Source organism: Jatropha curcas, chromosome 4, assembly GCF_041381405.1.
Source record: "Jatropha curcas cultivar XTBG-Jc1 chromosome 4, XTBG_Jcur_1.0, whole genome shotgun sequence".
Lineage (NCBI taxonomy): Eukaryota > Viridiplantae > Streptophyta > Magnoliopsida > Malpighiales > Euphorbiaceae > Jatropha > Jatropha curcas.
Window position 1 is genome coordinate 2,099,866 of NC_143154.1, and position 18,092 is coordinate 2,117,957.

Genomic DNA, 18,092 nt, shown 5'->3' on the forward strand with positions numbered 1-18,092 from the left:
CTCTTCATGCTGGATTGGCCAGTTTATGGCAGTATTTTTGTACTTGCGTTTAGGAATGCAACAAGTTAACCTTAATTGGTGGGGAAATGATTCAGATGGTTATGTTTAAATCTGTAATTAAGAAAAATAAACTAAACTATTTATTGTAAATGTATTCATTGATTTCTCAATATGAGCAATGTATGTTATTCCTGTAACTTTTATGAACTGTAAATGCAGCTTGAACCTGCATAATGAAACTTATGTCTTCAAAAAAATTATTAAGCGACTCATATTTGGTAGTAAGGTTTTTGATTTCACTCATTTTTTCTTAACAACTTTTGTGGTATAAAAAAAATGGATTCCTAGTTATATGCATAATGGTGGAACTCATATGTGTAAGTCTTGGAAAAGTAGAGATCTAGTGAAGCTATTTTGCCATTCAAATCAATCATCAATTGGCTCCTACACAAAAAGGTGGACTCCTATTTAAAGAGGAAAATCAAAATGCTGCAGGTTTGTGCTTATGTCCATTGCACATCCAATTTTTATCATTCTGTCTTGATAGATTACATGAATTTATGCAATTTTTTTTAAGAAAGTTTTATCTACTTGTTTCAGGAAAAAGATGGCATGAATTTAGCTCTGGATGAGACACTAGGTGACTCTAATCCACATTGTTCAAGAGTCTTCAGAGAAGCAATTGCAGCAAGAGAGGCTGCACAAACTGCAGAATAATATTTACAACTAGAATAATATTCCAAAACTGCAGAATTGAAGAGACGCTTCAGAAAGAGGAGTAAAACAAAGAGATTAAGACAGGACCAAAATTCTACAAGAAAATTGTACCTTGACATTTACAGTATAAAGCCAAAAACAATCGTCATCATTTCTGCCGGGATTTTGAAGAAGCCCATTTAAAGTAACCACAGTTTGCTTCGGGATTAGATGAAGGTCCCTACAAGAATAAAATAACAAGAAGGAAGTTATTAATGCTCGACTACTGGTATGCCATGCACGCAGAGAATATCAATGCAGCTGATCGATAACCTAAAATAGGAAAATGCATTACTATTTGCGAATTGTGACTCAACTGTCATATAGATATTCAAGCCAACAGCAGAACTATTTCTCTTGACCAAATAAGCCTACCTATGTAATCTATGTAACACCACCTAGCTCAATCTCTGAATATTGGATTTCAATAACTACTGAGTGATATATGCAAAAATATTGTGTAGAAATACCTCAGCTCGAGCACAGACATAAAATCTGCAGCCAAATGTAGAACCTGGTTTCTTCACTATCCGAGCAACACATGGTTCCTTGTGGCCTTTGCAAAGAGGTATACTATTTTGCATGAGTTGCTGAATTCTTTGCCACTCCAGTAAAGCAATATTGTTTTTCTCTTTCTCTGCAGGACCATCAATTACCTCATTTTGATCCTCTGAGCCTCTACCTGAGTTCAGTTCATCATGCTTGGGACAGCTGAATTCACCATCCTTTGCAGCAGTGTCACTTTGGTGATTATTAGAGTTAGTCGCGTCTCCCTGACTAACTGAAATATCTATTGAAGAGTTTTCAGCTCTATTGCTAGAGTCTGAACTTTTCTGGAAAAACGACCTCAGAGAGAGCTGGGACCATTGACTTTTCCTTGCTTTTTTCTTTGTTTGTGCAACAGGAATCGAATTATTATGTCCACTGCATAGGTTAATGTTACGACAACTCTGATCAGTAATATCCTTGGAATGCTCACCTGTTATCAGAATAGCACCTTCGGTGTTTGCATTCAGAGAGCAAGAGTCACTTGGGGGGAGGCCAGATATATCACTGCTATTGAATGATGCAATCAGTTTCTTACTGCATTTCTTTACAGTGACGTTTCCCTCTGAAGATGAACTTGATATACTACAGGATTGAACTTGTGTAGCCGCTTGTCTTTTCATCAGAACAGATACTGCACAAGATTGAGGACTTAATGCTACCAAATAGATGAAATGGAAATAAGTGGCATTATAGTAAGGAACATTAAAGAGCAACAAAATTTTCTCACACCAAGCGTCTGTTGGAGACCATGAATCATGGGGAGATATCTAGAAGACAGAGATGGAGTGCCATGTTGAGGAACATCAGGGATTCCTACCAAACTTGTATAAACTGGAGCATGATCTGAACCTTCCAACTTAATACCCCACCCTCCCTTCCACCTGTGTAGGGAATGTAGAGAAAATTATATTATTGCATTTGCACAGAAATGCAGAGAGAAGCTCCTATATAATTTGATTGCAGATATTCATGAAATTGAGCATGCAAAAATGCAGGCATGTAGGCAAGATATGAGTGCATAAAAAGCATACAAACGTGAGAGAAAATCTTCAATATATATTAGTAATCGCACATAAAGAGAACTATGAAGGTGTTACATCATTATTCTGCTTATTACTGTAGTTGGATCAAATTTACCTCAGGCTATTTCCAGGTTTCCATCGTTTATACTCTGTCAAGATGTCGCACTCATTGACATGGCAAGTTACAAAGTTATGACCTTGCAGATTATGCTCTTGGTGCAAGCACAACCCAGCACAAAGAATGTGGTCAATTCTAGTCCCATAATTAAATTGTTCAGCACCAGTATTTGATGGCCAGCATGTGTACGCGTCTCTCCTGTAGAATAATTAGGCAGAAAAGAACTAGGTTTCAATGCAAAAATCCTCCAGAAAATAGAAAGTTCAGTGATTATGTTAAAAGACTTTGAAGATTGAAATATTTTACTCAGAGGCATCATTCAAAAATCAGAGAAAACTTTACTAACAGAGTAGTCACACGCAAATTGAGAAAATGTGCAATTAGATAAGGAAAAAAAAAATGACAGCCAAACAACAGAATTCTTTTGTCATCAAGTGCACTGAAAGATTAGAATTTCATATCTCTTTTTACTCGAATCTTGATTTTGAACAATTCCATGACAAAACAAATAATCACTCATCAATCAGCACATACATAAATGCATGTTAAGCATAAATTTGAAACCTGTCTGGATGTTTTGCTCTGAAAACATCAAAAAAGTGGCCTCCAGACTCAACTAGCATAGATCTAAACCATCTTCTGAACCTATAAAATTATAGATAACACTAACAGTAAGACAAGTCCACATAGTCATGGGCACAATATAATAGGATACAAGCTTCGGGAAGAAAAGCAGTCCACAGCTTACTCATTTTTCTCAAAATCAGGACCTGCATCACAACGATCCATGGAAGTAGGAGCAATATTGATATCACCAACAATTAATATCCTCCTTCCCTGGTGCAAAAGACTCTCCCATCTTTTCTACAAGAAAAAAAGGAAAATGAACTTTCTCAGGTCACATGACTCATAATCCCCAGGGCTAAGGAGAAACAAAAAACAATTACCTGAAGTATCTTAAAAAACAAGAGCTTAAACTGTATCCTATCGGTATCATCACTCTCTGCTCGAGGACAATACAAATTGAAGAGAACTGGCAAATGTGCAAAACCCATTAACCCCCACAGAAAATATTCCTCATAAAAATCCAAAACTTTCAACAAAAAAATAAAAAGCAGCAATACCAAAATGAACGTGATCAGTTATAATACACCGGCCCTCGCCATCAACCTTAAGAAGCTCATCTTTGTCAAAGTCCTCAAGACCTTTAACTACTTCTGGCATTTCATCTTTCCCATTTCTAGAACTATCCACAAGACCAGTAAAACCTTCCTCTGCTGCAACTGGCAATGCAACTTCAGTACTTAAAAATGCAGACTTTACACGGCAAAAGGTAGCAACACCTACAAGAAAAGGAAAGAACAATAATTAGAGAGGGAAAGCAGAAGTTCTTTCTTTCTCTGAGGCAATTTAACAAACAGGTTACCTGAATAGCCAGTTCGGCCTTTGTCATTGGTACGAGTGCAAGAGAAGAAAGATTCATAGCCATCTGCCATGGCTAAATCCGAAGTAAGCTCCTGTCTTCTCAATTTTGTTTCCTGTTAGGATCGGATCAAAATAAAAAATAAGAAGAGTTAACAAATTGTGAATTTTGGACAAGACCCGAGGCATAAAGGACCGATATTATGGAATGGAAATATAAGAGAGTAATTACCTGAAAGCAAATGATATCGGCATCGAAAGAATTGAGCAATTTGACAAGAGAGCCAAACTGGGCGATGCGTTGTCTTAGGCCATTCACGTTGTACGTTACTATCTTCATTCTTTCTTCACCTTCTCTTTCTCCCCCCTGCGGCCAAAGCCAAGGCTGGTTGTGGTTCGGGAAGAGTTGTCGTTTGGTTTTGTTAATTCCTAAGAGGCGTTGTCGTACGGAAAATCGCCCTGCAATTTTATTAGGAAACAAACAATGGAGCTGAGAAATAACATAACTGCTGTGTCTGTAATGTGCGTAGGTTAGCCACGAACACGGTTCGGTTTCAAATTAAAACCGAATCGAAATTAATCGGTCAAAACCAGCATTAAACCATATTATATGGTTTTCTATTTGAAACCATAATTAAAATAGTGTATTTAAAATTCATTTTCAGTTCTTCATTTTTTTTAAATCAGAACCAATATTTTCGGTTTGCAACTGTGAAAAGCAAATTCTCAAGGAAACTTCTAATTTATTTTTTTTTATTTTATTACAATATTTTCAATTAACTTTAAGAATTTTTATTAAATTGGTTTAATTTTTTTTGATAATAAGTATTACCTTCGTTCCATAATACTTGTCACATTTGAGAAAGTTATTTGTTTCAAAATATTTATTACATTTGTGGTTTCAAAAAGTAATAATTTTTTTTTTTATGTTTACCCTTTGTACATGACTAATAATATTTATTTCAATTTAATAGTTTTCTTAGAAAATTAACATCAAATTAAGGGTGATATAGTCAATTACTAAATAATTTATTATAACTTAGACAAATTTAATATTTTTCTTAAAAAACGTAAAATTTCAAATATAATAAGTACTGTAGAATAGAGATAGTTAATCTACAGAATTTCGCATTTGATGGGTAAATTAAGTGAAAGAAAATCACTAACCCATATGTACAGATTAGTTACTTTAAATGAATAAGTTTGAAAAGCCAATCGATGCGTAGCTTTATATGTATTGAATGCTTGTTTTGCCTTGATTAGTACTTCCAATTTAACAAAAATTGTGAAGACATCAATTAACATTAGACTTACTTATAACTCAAAATCTAAATATAATACCTTCAATTCCAACTTAACTCAAACAATAAGCCATCAAATTTCCAATTTACTCAACAATTGCCTAAGTATAAAGGTCATTGCACTACCAAGAATTTTTTTTTTTTTTTTAATCTTATTAAAAAATTACATTATGATATCTAAAAAACTTAAAAAATTATATTTTGCACCCAAAGTTTTAAAAACTTTTTATTTCGTACCTTAAATAATTTTTCCTAATTTCTTCCTTGCATCTTCTTATATCTATATATGGGATTCAGTTTATTCTTGCATTTTGTTGAAATTAATTACTTTATTTTTATTATTTTAAAAAAACTATTTTATATATGGTGTTTGATTTCGTATAATTATATTATGATTTCATCCAAATTTAGAGATTTGCATATATGAAAAACACGAGAATCAAAAGAGAAAAAGAGTAACAACCGATTCCTATTATTACACCCTTTTACAATTTACTCAATAACAAAATAACAATAATTATTTATCCTCCAAAAAAAAATAACAATAATTATTCTTAAAACGATGTATGTGAAAGAAAAATAGACGGAAAGATTATACTCTTTCCGCAATATATAGCCTAATTTGACTTACACATTTATTAATAAAAACTAATTAATATGATTGAATTATATTTTTTGTTTAGTGGTTTTTCAAAATATCCCTTTATAATATTAAACGATGGACATCAATTGAAAATGTGGATATATATTAAATAGAGATATGTTAAGAAATTAGATAATAAATTATGTTTAAAAAAGAAAATAGAATTACATTTTGTAGCAGACGAGAAAGGAAAATGAGTCCATATATGGATAAAATAGTAATTATTCGAATAATAATTAATAAATATATAATGACAGAACGTGGTGGGCACATGCTGGGTGGTGGCTCGTGGATAGCACAAGTCGTTCTCTTTTCTGATATTGCTGTGTGGGTTTTGTTAATGACAAAGAAGCCATTTTCTTAGATCCATTTTCTACACTAAAAAATTTCACAAAAATAAACCAAATTAAACCATAGAATTTTCATTACTCATCTCTTGAATCAATTAATGTCATAGAAAGATTTAAAGAGAAAGATGGATCAATGGAAGACGACGATAAATGATTTCTCTCAATCCGTAGGAGAAGCAGCAGCAGTGGATATAGTTCCTTCGACTTCTCCCCACTCTTTGCCCACCTCCAATTCAATCCCTGAATCCAGGTTTCTTTTCCAGTTTCAGTTTTTCTGCAATTGTTAGTTTCTGTAATTTTGAACACTTGTTACGGTTGATTGTTTGATCTAGTCATTCTTTGGAATTAGGTTATGAAAGAAATCTTTTTTTTTTCCCCTCTTTTGCTTTGAACAGGCGTTTACAACTAATGAAATCGGAATTGGGGTTTCTTGAATGCTTCTATTTGGGTCTTAGATTTGCAATTTTAAGTTGAGGTGGAGATTCGTTCAAATTTTGTTATTTTCAGCTGTTCATTTTGTTTTCCTAATGAAAAGCATATGTTGTTTGTAGGCAGAGGCAAGAAGCAGAGCTTAAGGATCCAATTGCTGCAAGAAAGGTTCAAAAGGCAGACAAAGAGAAGTTGAGGAGAGACCGTCTTAATGAGCAGTTTCTGGAGCTGGGAAACACATTAGGTGATATATTGTTGTTTTTGCCCCATTCTATTGTATTTACATATCTAATGGCTGACGCATGCATACCAATCAATCTTGGCTTAGTGGTACTCAAATCATTCGGGGCTATGATATTGCAACTTGGAATATCTGATAAATATATATCTTTCTGTAATTTAAAGGCAGCTTGTTTTCTTCCATTGACCTTTCCTGCAAAAGTACGAGTGCAGCTCTAGCATGCACATCTTTACTCAAGAATATGATTGTTGTTCCGTTGGATTGCTGCAGCTTCCACCGAAGTCCAAATTATATTACAATAACATATATATTAACAAAGATAATGATTTATTTCAAAATTGACTTTGAGATTCTGTTTAGTTTCTTCATTTTGAGGTCTTTTATTATTTTGCTAATGATGGATAGCAGCTGTTGGTAGCTGTTGATGACTCAGTATTTGGGCAGAGAAATATGAATATAGTATTATAATTTAATCCCTGTTGTATATTGCCTTGGCCATAAATGTGCACTTTCCTTCTTTTTTATTATTTCCGGTGAATCTGAATTGCCTGATCTTTTATTAATTATCTGTTACACTCAAATTTAGACCCAGATAGACCAAAGAATGACAAGGCAACCATTTTGACTGACACAATTCAAATGCTCAAGGATCTAACTGCTGAAGTTAGCAGACTGAAGGATGAGTATACCGCACTATCGGAAGAATCTCGGGAGGTGATTGTCTAAATGATATTCAGTTCTAATGGCTGTGCTTTTCTGGCAAATCGTTATTGTGATAAGTTGTTTTTGTGTCAAGCAGCTAATGCAGGAGAAGAATGAGCTTAGAGAAGAAAAGGCATCTTTAAAATCTGATATTGAAAATTTAAATGCTCAGTATCAACAAAGGGTGAGAGTTATGTTTCCATGGCCTGTTGCTGATCCTTCTGTTGTAATGGGTCCAACATATTCATATCCTGTTCCTGTACCTGTCCCACCTAGCCCTATTCCCATGCATGTGTCTCTGCAGCCATTTCCCCTCTTTGGAAATCAAAATCCTGCCGCAATTCCTACTCCTTGTTCAAACTTTATTCCATACCCAACTCCTGTTAATCCTACAAATGAACAAACGTCAGTCCAATATGCTTCTACTTCTCATATTTCAAGCAAACAGGAATCTAAGAGCAAGTCGGTAGATCATCCAAGGAGTAGCAATGCAGAAAGATGCGATGATTCAAATGATGTTGGAACAGAACTTGAACTGAAAATGCCAGGGTCATCAACTCAACAGGTTACTTTTAAAGTTAGGTTATTTAGTTCTTGCAGAAATGCTCAATGCATAAAGAGACAAATCTGATTGAAAAAAGATTTATGCAGGATATGTCAAGTGGAGAAAGGAAAGGCAAGCAGTTGCAGAGAAAGGAAAGAAATAGTAGAAATGGTAGCTCCACAAGCAGGTATTCTTCATCTCATGGTGTTCAGGATAGCTCCTCTAACAGCATCGGAGACATCCCAAAATCTTCTGATTGATCTGCTGCTATTAACCTATAACGAGCCTGAGTTGGCCTGAACTGTGATCCTTTCTAGGTTTTGATGTCCCCTTGGCTAATAGGTTATAAGTGGATAAAATTCTTTTTTAACGATCTGTATGAAATTGCACTACTCTTTAATTAACCCATAAGTTTAATTGTAAAATGCCTTTTCAGTTATAACTTTAATAATTTCATTGTCGTTTTACCTGCATGAACAAAAACAATTCCGCTCTGGAGATGGGAACTATTCCATGTTAAACAAAAGCCATCATATTTGCCTTTCCAGTCCAACTACGGAAACGACATAGTGAAATAGTAATGGTAAACGAACCCAAACGACGTTGTTTAGATTATTACTTCTTCCACTTAAAATGATGGAGGACTGGTCAGCACCAAGTAGATCGATAGTCATGCCAGCAAACACAGTAATCTATACATTAAAAGAGAAGCAAATTGGCAGAATAAACTTTTATTAAATGTAATTAATTTTTGCCTCAAATTGTCTGCATCAACGAGATTCGTTTACCTCTTAGAACAACATTCTATTAAATGTTAAATTTAACACTTTTAAATTTTTAAATTTATTTAGCACATAATATTTTAACCATTTTGAACAAAAACAAATAACATATTAAATAGTAAATTTTAAAATAAATAGTTTTCAAAAGTAATGGGTGTTTTTTTTTTTTTTTTTTTTTTTTTTTTGGCTTTTGTTAGCACGCATGTCTATAATAAATTCCTGCGCTCTCAAATTTATTTAACAAGTTTTGAAGCAAATCCCACGTTTTGCTACCTTTAAATTGAAATGACATCTTAAACTACTGTCTAAGATCACTAAAACCTGCCTTATGTTTCAAGTTTAAAAATTGCATTAAGCAGCAAATCCTATCAGGAATGCTAAGAGGGAGCTTAATCAGCTTTTGTACTTAAACCACCATGCATATACGAAACAAATAAGTACAAACTTATGATTTCCAAGAACACACAATGCACACAAACTGATTTCTCAACAACAGACTACTCTTTCGTACTTTATTTGTCGTCAAGTATTACAATTCGAAGGGGCTAGACGAAGAAAGTCCCCAACGCGTCGTAAAGAATGTACAATAGTATGACCACCACACTAAGAGCCATCCTCCATAGAGAACCAACCCCTCTCCACTTAATATGATACATCCTCTTTAACATAATTTCTATCGTTGAAAACGTTTTCTAGTTCCGAAAAGAGGTAAATGGTAGAGTGATGGAGAGAAGTACCACGTTTGCATGTAATCTTGAAGTTTCTGGAACTCTCTCTCTTGTCTCGATCTTCAAAACTCCATTTTTGCTCTATACCTTTCGTGAAGTTCGTTGAACAGATGGGCTTGGTGCATTTCGTGAACTAATACTTGCAGTTCTGAGAAGCCTACGAAATTCTGGAAGGCTTATCTTACCATCTTTATCAATATCAGCCTCTTCAAGAAGTGGGTCAATGGAACCTTTTAAGCCCGTGTGCTACAAAGCAACAATAAAGCATAATCAGTATTGAAGCAAGTATTTTTAGCTACAAAGGTCATAAAAATAAAAGGATATTGTTTCCGCTACCCACGGTAACCTAGCCTTGCACAAGGATATGAAGTGCATGGTAAAAAGTATGATGGCAACAAACAAAAGATGAAGGCAGGATTATTCAATAGTTACACCTATGAGATTCTGAATACCAAAACCAAATGCATCTATTCTTTCCAACCCTAGAAATTTGATTAATTAGATAAAGCTGACGGAAAGTCCCATAAACTAGGCATTAAGCTCGCTCTTCATTTAAAGCCACAAATTAGTTCAAAACAAATATTGATCATTGAACCTGGAAAGAGCCATCTAACATATGTTTTCTGTCAACCAAAAGCAATTGATTGAACTGAAAAACACTGGTGCAGTAATTATACTGATGGATATTTGATGTAAGATTTACTGACCATTCTTAGTTCCTCTGGTGTTATATAACCATCTTTATCAAGATCAAATTTCTGAAAAGCAGCCTGTGATCGCAACTGCCACTTCTCAGAATTGTGTTCCTCTAGCTGATGCACATGTAAAGCAGCCGCAACAAACTCGGAGAAATCAACAAGTCCATCCGTGTTACTGTCGATCTGCATCAGAAAAGGTAAACGAGCTGTTAGGTCCCAGTTTCACAGGCAATGTGAAAGAAGGCTAAGGAAATGTCATATTGTTGAGAACACAGATAGAGAATAACCCTTCGGAGGTAATCACTAAAGCAACTGATCCCAGGAAAAGAAAAAGGTATATCAGCAAATGTTCTAGAATACCACTGAGGTGGCCAAACCCCTTGGCATTGATACACTGTTAGAGACCATTTTTCTTGTTCCCAGAAAGAAAAAATTGCCACTATTAACAAGACCAACGAACGTTACATGATTCATTATCCAGGGGATATAAGAAGGATAAAAGTTGAAGGCTCATTTTTCCTCCTTTCTCCATAAGAAAAATATTCTTAGACAATACATAATAAATCATGCTTACTGCTTGAAGAATCTCAAGGACACGAGAATCTTTCATCTTCCAGGGCAGATCTTTAGCAAGGGCCTGCATTAAAACGATCCTTGTTAATATAAAATTACAAAACCAAACGATCCTTGTTAATATAAAATTACGAAACTATGTACATGGGAATATAGTTCATTCAGAAATAGATACTACTGGATTAACAGGAAAACAAATATACCTGTCTCATCTCTTCAAGACTGATAGAACCATTTTTATCTACATCAATTGCATCAAATTGATCCCGAAGATCAGCCAGCTCTGCATCATCAAGTGTGCTAGCTAATGCCTGCAAGCAACGTGTCAATTATTTGTGGGGGAAAAAAGGTCTACACAGAGGAAGAGTTGTCTTTTGTCCTAGAAGAATCCAGCAAAAAGTTCTTGGTTTTACCCTTAGAGCAAACTGTTTCAGACGACTGTACTTCACAAATTGTCGCATATTACTCAGGACAGATATGTCAATAGGTATTTCAGATGCATCTCCTCCTTCTCTAACCCATGGATGTGCTGCAAAATAGAACAGCATTTAATATCCAAATGGTCATGTATATACCTCAACTGTATTGCACCATAATTTATCAACATTTATTTCTTTCCTAAGAGACAAGTCAGACACATACATAGGGCCTGAGCAGCAGTAAGTCTAACACGAGGATCCTTCACCAGTAACTTCTTCACAAAATCTTTGGCACTATTGCTTATGGTTGGCCATGGTTTACGGCGAAAGTCAGGTTTATTCCTCAAGACCTGCTTGACATTAGGCATCAGTTTCTGAAAATAGTAAATATTAACGATGAAAAGATACATATCATACCATGCAATCCAATTAAATAGGAACCAGATGATCAGAAGAACTTATAAATGATCACGTTTATACAAAATAAGAACTCACAAATGATCAAGTTTATATAAATAAAAACTTATAATTGATCGAGTTTATATAAAACTTCAATAGAACATTCAAATGTTCCTTTTCTGAATTTAAAATGTAGTTGAGTACAACACATAAGGGGGCAAGTATAGCAAATCAGAATGCAGGTTGTATAAATGGAGGAATATAGGACAGTCCATTTTTGCTTCAAATGCACAAACAGAGAACTGGAGCATAAACCATTCTACAGCACCCGTAAGTCAAGCAGAAAATCGCATATATGTTGTAAAAAGGTTGGTTATAAGCAACATCGTCCAGAAAAACATAAAGCAAATCTGTTTTTGCTACCAAAACCTTTGTAGAACACATTTCAATCACAGACGTGAAGGAAAAAAAATGGGAAAAAAAAAAGCCAATGTCCAAAATTAAGGTTGAACTACACCTCCTTAAATATACCATCCTCAGTCCTATCCCAAAAAGGGCGCCTTCCACATAGCAAAATGTAAGTGATAACACCGATGCTCCAGACATCTGATTCAGGTCCAGACCTTCGCTTTAGGACTTCAGGGGCTACATAATAGGCACTGCCAACAATATCTTGAAACTTCTTTCCTGCATTCAATTGGATAGTATGATATATGGCTTCGGCAGTTCTTGAATAGAATGATCTGAAACACTAATCATAGCTTGGCAAGAGTATTAAAGTCCCTCTAGTGTAGAAGAGAAGTATCTACTCTGTTTGTGTGTGTGTGTGCCTACGTGTACAAGCATAGGTAAAGTTGTTTGTTACCCCCATCACCCCCATATAAGCACATGTAAGATCTTCATAAGAAGAACTACTGTTCACCTGGTTTTATGAAGTCTGACAAGCCAAAATCTGTGGCCTTCAAAGGTGAGTCCACCTTGGCTGATTTGAAAAGGAAATTCTACAGGCAAGTAAAATAAGCATATCATTCTCAAGATCCATCACTCTCAATATTATGAGCATCCACATTGATTGACTTTATCATACCTCTGGTTTCATGTCTCGGTGTACCAAACCATGTAAATGACACTCAGCAGCAACTTTGAGCATCTGTCGTACAACTACTGCTGCATCTTTCTCCGAATAACGACTGTCCTTCCTGATTGAAGAAAATCAAGCAGAGGCATATTAAATCATTCTACTGCAACATGATAATATACCAAAAACACTTTTCTGACAAAAATTTTAACAAGAACAATATGTTAGAAAGATAAACTGCAGCAAAAAACAATAAATTTCCAGAAGAAAAGATTCTTACTTTGCCAATATGCGGTCTAGCAATTCACCACCCTCACATAACCTAGTGAAGAATTGTAAAAAGAAAGCAAAAGTCAACCATATAGGAGAATGGTGCAATAAATAAGAAATTAATAAATGCAGATTAATTGGGGCAAAGATTTTTTTTATTATTATTTTTTGAAGAGATGCATTTGTAGGAAAAACTGCAGTAAAAATCAATTCATGGTAACAGAACTATAACAATGAGACTTACTCCATCACTATATATACATAAGAATCATCCTCAAATGCGTTATAAAACTGCACAACATTCTCATGGCCAGTAAGTTCCCGCAATATCCTGACCTCTCGCTTAACATCCTCAACAGCAATAGGAAGAATCATCTAGCACCAAAGCCAAAAGTTAGCTTTAAAATATCATAAAAGATCTATCAACAGATGAAACTAATTAAAGGAAATTTTTCTTAGAGAACTAAAAGCCACATCGCTTATTCCATCTTAAGCTTTCAAGCTTTCAATGGCCACAAGCTAAGCAATCTAGTCTCTCTACTACAATCAGAAATAACTAAAGAGTACTGCATATTGCCTAACTGAAGAACATGAGAGAAATTTTCCACTGTACAAGAACGAGAAGACAATTTTACTAAAGAACAGATATATAAGAGCCAGGACATTCCTCTGCAACTATGATGGTCTGTCCAAAACAAAGCATCTTCCCTTTTCAGAGCGAAGGGGTAATACATGCCTTACAAAACACTTTACCCATTGTAGGAACAGATTCTTACAACTCTAAAGAAATGTGATTATAGTGTAGAATCATTAGAAAAGGCATAAAAAGGAGAACTCTTAAAATTACAGGCAACAGTCTGCCAAGACGAGATGAAAAGGGAAGACACCAAACTTTAACTAAATAGTAAACATTTACTATTGCTATGCAATAATTCCCATGGATTAATATTGATGCTACCAACAAAACCAAAGCTATGACGCTGCAAAACATGCTGTTGATTCCCCAACTAAATTCAGAATGATCATTAAATAATATTAACTGAAACGAGATAAGATCGTTGATAATTATTAATTACAAATCCCAGTTAATCAGACATAGTAAGATACAGGTAAACTCAAAGAAAATCATGTCTGAAATCTCATAGATGGAAGAATTTCTAAAACATCGGATTTGGGAACAAAAATGGGGATGGACACCCAAAAGGAGACACATCAATCCCCCAGCAGAAAAGAAAACAGTAAAAGCAACTTAGTACAAGCTTGATGTTCAAGCAAATAGAGTTCATTACTATAATTGCAAATTGAGTAAATGGGAATCCATATATAAGAAAAGCAAAAGAAATCCAAGGATCTTCTGCTCAATGTCCATTATTCGAAGCCAAATCAGAATCTTCAGTAGCCAAACCACCATGAATAATAGTAATTACAAAATATTAGATTTCTCTTATACCTCATTAACTAGATAATTGAAACCCAAGTCATTTACCCAAAAGAGAAAATTAAAATGCATCTGGAAAAGACCCCAACAACCCAGATTCGCAAATACCCAATTTAGGCTATGAAACACACAAAAAAGAAAAGCATTGAGAAAAAAAAAATCAACTCAATTCGCCAAAATTCTTTATATTTATAAATGAAAAAAAAAAATACCTTATTTTTCTCAATCTTCTTTACCGCGACACAATCTCCATTGCCCTTATCAGTGGCAACATAGGTATACCCAAATTGACCATGACCCAACAATTTACCGATCGTATATCGCTTATCAAAATCCTTAGCGTACCCAAAATCCGTGCGCTTCCCACATGGGATCACCCCACTTTGTCGCCTAGAAGTTTGCTTCTCTTTCACCTTTTGCTGCTGCTGTGATTGTTGTTTACTCTTACGAGTCTCATTATTATTGTTATTATTATCTGATGATGATTGTTTTTTCGCTGTCGTTGACGGTGGCTGGGATACGGTAGTGGTAGTGGACGTGGAGCTTTCTTTACGGTGAAAGTGGTGGTGGCCAATGATGGCCGTAATGCCGGTGTTATTGCTATTAGAACCATTGACTTTGATGGTAGAGAAGCAGGCCCCCATTGAATGAATTGATGAAACAATTATTGGTAAACCTTCATTACAATCAAAAATGTCAAAAACAAAAATGGCCAATAATTTTTGTAAATATATAGGTCAATACCAAAATCAAACTTATAAAGATAAGGAGGATGATGGGGTTTTTGGGGGGCGAAACGAAGAAGAAGATAGGAGGAAGACGAGAAGAAAGGGAGGGGATGGAGAGGGTGGTGGAGGTGGTCGTGGTGGTCAAAAGAGACTTTCTTTTTGGTTTTTTTTATTTCGTTTTTTTGTTTTGTTTTCTCTCCTGAGTTTTGACAGAGACAGAGAGAGAGAGAGAGAGGAAATTTGGTTACGGAGAGGAAATTTGGTTACAGAAAGCTAACTCCGTTTCCCGTTATTTTGAACGACATGCAAACGGAAAATAAACGTTATTTGTTAATATTTTTTTAAATAGTAGTACACTTTTTTTTTTTCTTTCCAAATAAATTATTTTCTTTTGCAATATTTTCGTTTTTTTTTTATAATTACTTACGCTTATAATATTTCAAAGTTCAATAATTCATGCACTTTAAATTTTGAGTAAATAGTAACTTTTTTGAGTCCATTGATTTTATCTCTTTGCGCTCATTTGTACTTGTTTCAAACTTCCATAACTAATTTCGGTAACCATACACAAATTTTTTTTAGAATTTTACTACAGTAACCATCCTGAACATTTAAAAAAAAAAAAATGGTCGTCCTAAACATATTTAACGTACTTTTTTTTTTAAGAATGGAAAATAATTTCATTAAGAACTTACAGTGGCCAAATCAGCCATTACATAACCATGAAAAAGAGGATGGATCTCCTCAAACCAGACTTGCTCCTCATAAAGAGCAAAGAGAGCAGATTTTGCTAAGTGGTGGGCTACCTTATTACAACTTCCACTCACAAATGTAATCTGTGATGAAATAAAAACATCTAAAAGAGCTTGTATTTGCATAACCTAGTGCCTAATTCAGACAGTGGGAAGTCCATTTGGCTGATCATATTAACAACTATCTGACAGTGGGACTCAAAGATAGCATTTGAGAAGCCCAAGTCCATTGCCCGCTGCAAAGTAAAAATTATCGCCTCCGACTCAGCTTTTGCCGGCGATAGAACATATTCTGAACGTCTGAAACCTGCAGCTAAAACCTCCCCCATACTATCTCGCGCTACCATACCAGAACTGCAGTGCCCAGTATTACTCAGAGCAGCATCACAATTCACTTTTACAATACCCGGTGGAGGTGCTGTCCATGATGGCTTCGCAGGAATCAAAGAAGCAGTGGCTACAGGAGGCGGAGAAACCTACTCTGTCATAATTCTACACTGCTGGAACTGAAGAAGGAGGGACACAGCCAACTGAGAAACCTGCAAAACGAACATCTGCTTATTTTGGAATATGATCATATTCCTGTTTCGCCAAAGAGACCAGTTGATCATTTAGATTAAAGCCCTATTCCAGCACCCATTTTGGTGATCAATCACCTCCATAACTAGTGGATTCTCTTGAAGTTGGTTTGGAAGAGACAATATTCTGTAACTATAGGTTATCCACAAACTTTAAACTATTCAAATATATAACTATTGTCGTTTTAATTTAGTAATAACTACTATAATTTAGTAAGGCTCTTGATTAGGGATGGAACCAGTGAAATTTAAGCTACCTGTATCCGCTTAAAACCCATTTAAATATCTATTTAATTAACTGTATTAAAATCCGTTCAAAATACTTTTATACGGATAATACCCATGAATTTTAACTATCCAAAGAAAAGAATACATATCTAATTATCGTCTAATAATGAATAGAATATTGACAAGAAATATTTAGAGACATTGCTTTAATGTAAAATTATGGGACTGAATGGAGAACTTCATCCTTCAAGATTTTGCGAAAAGGATTTGCTTAAAGTTGTGAATAGAGAGCATATTTTTGCTTATATTGATAATTCATCCCGAACCTATTTATAACTACCTATGTCCTATTTAAACAGATCGGAGAGAACGGGTACCCAAAAATACCCGCACCGCTTCCATCTCTACTCTTGATAATTAACCATTTTTAATTTTTTTAATAAAAAATGAGAACTATATATTTCTATTTTAGGTGACTTTATAGGATTTAAAAAATTTGTATACGTGCATATATTTCTTCCTTTAATTCACTAAGCAAGTAATAATATCATTATAGCCAAAGTAATTTTCTTTTTGGACACTTATTTAGATTTTAAGAATCTACATTTATAATTTAGGGACTGAATGCTTAGGTCTAGGGATTTGATTGAATTTTATTTTGAGACCACTTCATTATAAACAAAATAAAATTAAATATATAAGAAGTAACATTACAAATCGCTTGTACGACAAAAGTCCAATATAAATTAAACAATTATATTTATTTAATCTAACTTATACTTTAATATTATATAGATAAAAGAAAATTAAAAGAGTACAAATAAATAATGAGTATAGTTAACGTGCAAGACACATCATAAAAAAGACTAGTATATATAAAAGTAGAAATGGGTGAGAGATCATTTGGATTGCCAAAAAAATGTTCATAGTAAATTTATGGATTAACAAAAATATCAATAAAGATTTTAGTTTTATTGATTGAAAAATAAAGATAATTTAATTTTAGTTGGTCATATTAATTTCTTATTTAAATCTAAATTATGTTAGATAAACTAATAAATAATGTTATATACTGTATAAAGTATATATTAAATATGGTAAACATATAATATTTTTAAAAATTTTAATTTTATTGATAAAATAAGATAATTTAATTTTAATTGATTATATTAATTATATATTTAAATTTAAATTCTATTAAATAAATTAAGAAATGAACAACCTTTTATAACTCCGACGACCTTCCAATTTGAAATGAACAACCTTTTATAACTCTGACGACCTTTCCAATGTGAAATGAACAACCTTTCCAATGTGAAATGAACACTCCTGACCTAGTGACTT

At 34.2% G+C, this 18,092-nt stretch overlaps 3 protein-coding genes across 7 annotated transcripts; 1 reads left to right on the plus strand and 2 right to left on the minus strand.

The window, feature by feature from the left end:
- Positions 1-399: 399 nt before the first annotated feature.
- LOC105629025 (endonuclease/exonuclease/phosphatase family protein) lies at positions 400-4,376 on the minus strand. Of its 4 annotated transcripts, none has more exons than XM_089720146.1 (11): positions 4,100-4,376; positions 3,872-3,983; positions 3,570-3,788; positions 3,393-3,478; positions 3,194-3,309; positions 3,010-3,090; positions 2,443-2,643; positions 2,035-2,186; positions 1,227-1,936; positions 829-937; positions 400-706 (listed from the first exon to the last, which is right to left on the minus strand). In XM_089720146.1, exons 1-10 carry the CDS (start codon positions 4,205-4,207, stop codon positions 866-868), a joined length of 1,857 nt encoding a protein of 618 aa, XP_089576272.1. In that variant the 5' UTR covers positions 4,208-4,376; the 3' UTR covers positions 400-706; positions 829-865. The 4 variants fall into 4 exon arrangements, with proteins under 4 accessions (XP_089576272.1, XP_089576271.1, XP_089576270.1 ...); XM_089720145.1 differs by having other exon boundaries at positions 400-745; XM_089720144.1 differs by having other exon boundaries at positions 400-937.
- Positions 4,377-6,091: 1,715 nt separating this feature from the next.
- Positions 6,092-8,502, plus strand: LOC149496653 (transcription factor bHLH121-like). Its single transcript, XM_089720149.1, has 5 exons — positions 6,092-6,411; positions 6,713-6,834; positions 7,418-7,545; positions 7,631-8,098; positions 8,185-8,502. Exons 1-5 carry the CDS (start codon positions 6,287-6,289, stop codon positions 8,335-8,337), a joined length of 996 nt encoding a protein of 331 aa, XP_089576275.1. The 5' UTR covers positions 6,092-6,286; the 3' UTR covers positions 8,338-8,502.
- An 839-nt stretch (positions 8,503-9,341) lies between these two features.
- On the minus strand, positions 9,342-15,391 carry LOC105629011 (calcium-dependent protein kinase 28). Of its 2 annotated transcripts, none has more exons than XM_089720148.1 (12): positions 14,675-15,391; positions 13,269-13,399; positions 13,035-13,076; positions 12,764-12,875; positions 12,599-12,677; positions 12,194-12,363; positions 11,501-11,651; positions 11,272-11,387; positions 11,062-11,169; positions 10,860-10,922; positions 10,295-10,468; positions 9,342-9,833 (listed from the first exon to the last, which is right to left on the minus strand). In XM_089720148.1, exons 1-12 carry the CDS (start codon positions 15,104-15,106, stop codon positions 9,669-9,671), a joined length of 1,743 nt encoding a protein of 580 aa, XP_089576274.1. In that variant the 5' UTR covers positions 15,107-15,391; the 3' UTR covers positions 9,342-9,668. The 2 variants fall into 2 exon arrangements, with proteins under 2 accessions (XP_089576274.1, XP_012065919.1); XM_012210529.4 differs by having other exon boundaries at positions 11,501-11,627; positions 14,675-15,389.
- Positions 15,392-18,092: the final 2,701 nt, after the last annotated feature.

What these genes read in the sequence shown, in the direction of transcription:
- LOC105629025 (XM_089720146.1), bottom strand. Translation starts at nt 4,207, where the DNA reads ATGAAGATAGTAACGTACAACGTGAATGGCCTAAGACAACGCATCGCC. An exon ending in TGTTTTTTAAGATACTTCAG is followed by an intron (nt 3,310 to 3,392) that starts GTAATTGTTTTT and finishes TTTTTCTTGTAG; the next exon opens with AAAAGATGGGAGAGTCTTTT. An exon ending in AGAGCAAAACATCCAGACAG is followed by an intron (nt 2,644 to 3,009) that starts GTTTCAAATTTA and finishes ATTATTCTACAG; the next exon opens with GAGAGACGCGTACACATGCT.
- LOC149496653 (XM_089720149.1), top strand. Translation starts at nt 6,287, where the DNA reads ATGGATCAATGGAAGACGACGATAAATGATTTCTCTCAATCCGTAGGA. An exon ending in AATTCAATCCCTGAATCCAG is followed by an intron (nt 6,412 to 6,712) that starts GTTTCTTTTCCA and finishes TGTTGTTTGTAG; the next exon opens with GCAGAGGCAAGAAGCAGAGC. An exon ending in CAGGGTCATCAACTCAACAG is followed by an intron (nt 8,099 to 8,184) that starts GTTACTTTTAAA and finishes AGATTTATGCAG; the next exon opens with GATATGTCAAGTGGAGAAAG.
- LOC105629011 (XM_089720148.1), bottom strand. Translation starts at nt 15,106, where the DNA reads ATGGGGGCCTGCTTCTCTACCATCAAAGTCAATGGTTCTAATAGCAAT. An exon ending in TATGTATATATAGTGATGGA is followed by an intron (nt 13,077 to 13,268) that starts GTAAGTCTCATT and finishes ATTCTTCACTAG; the next exon opens with GTTATGTGAGGGTGGTGAAT. An exon ending in CACCAGAGGAACTAAGAATG is followed by an intron (nt 9,834 to 10,294) that starts GTCAGTAAATCT and finishes GTTGCTTTGTAG; the next exon opens with CACACGGGCTTAAAAGGTTC.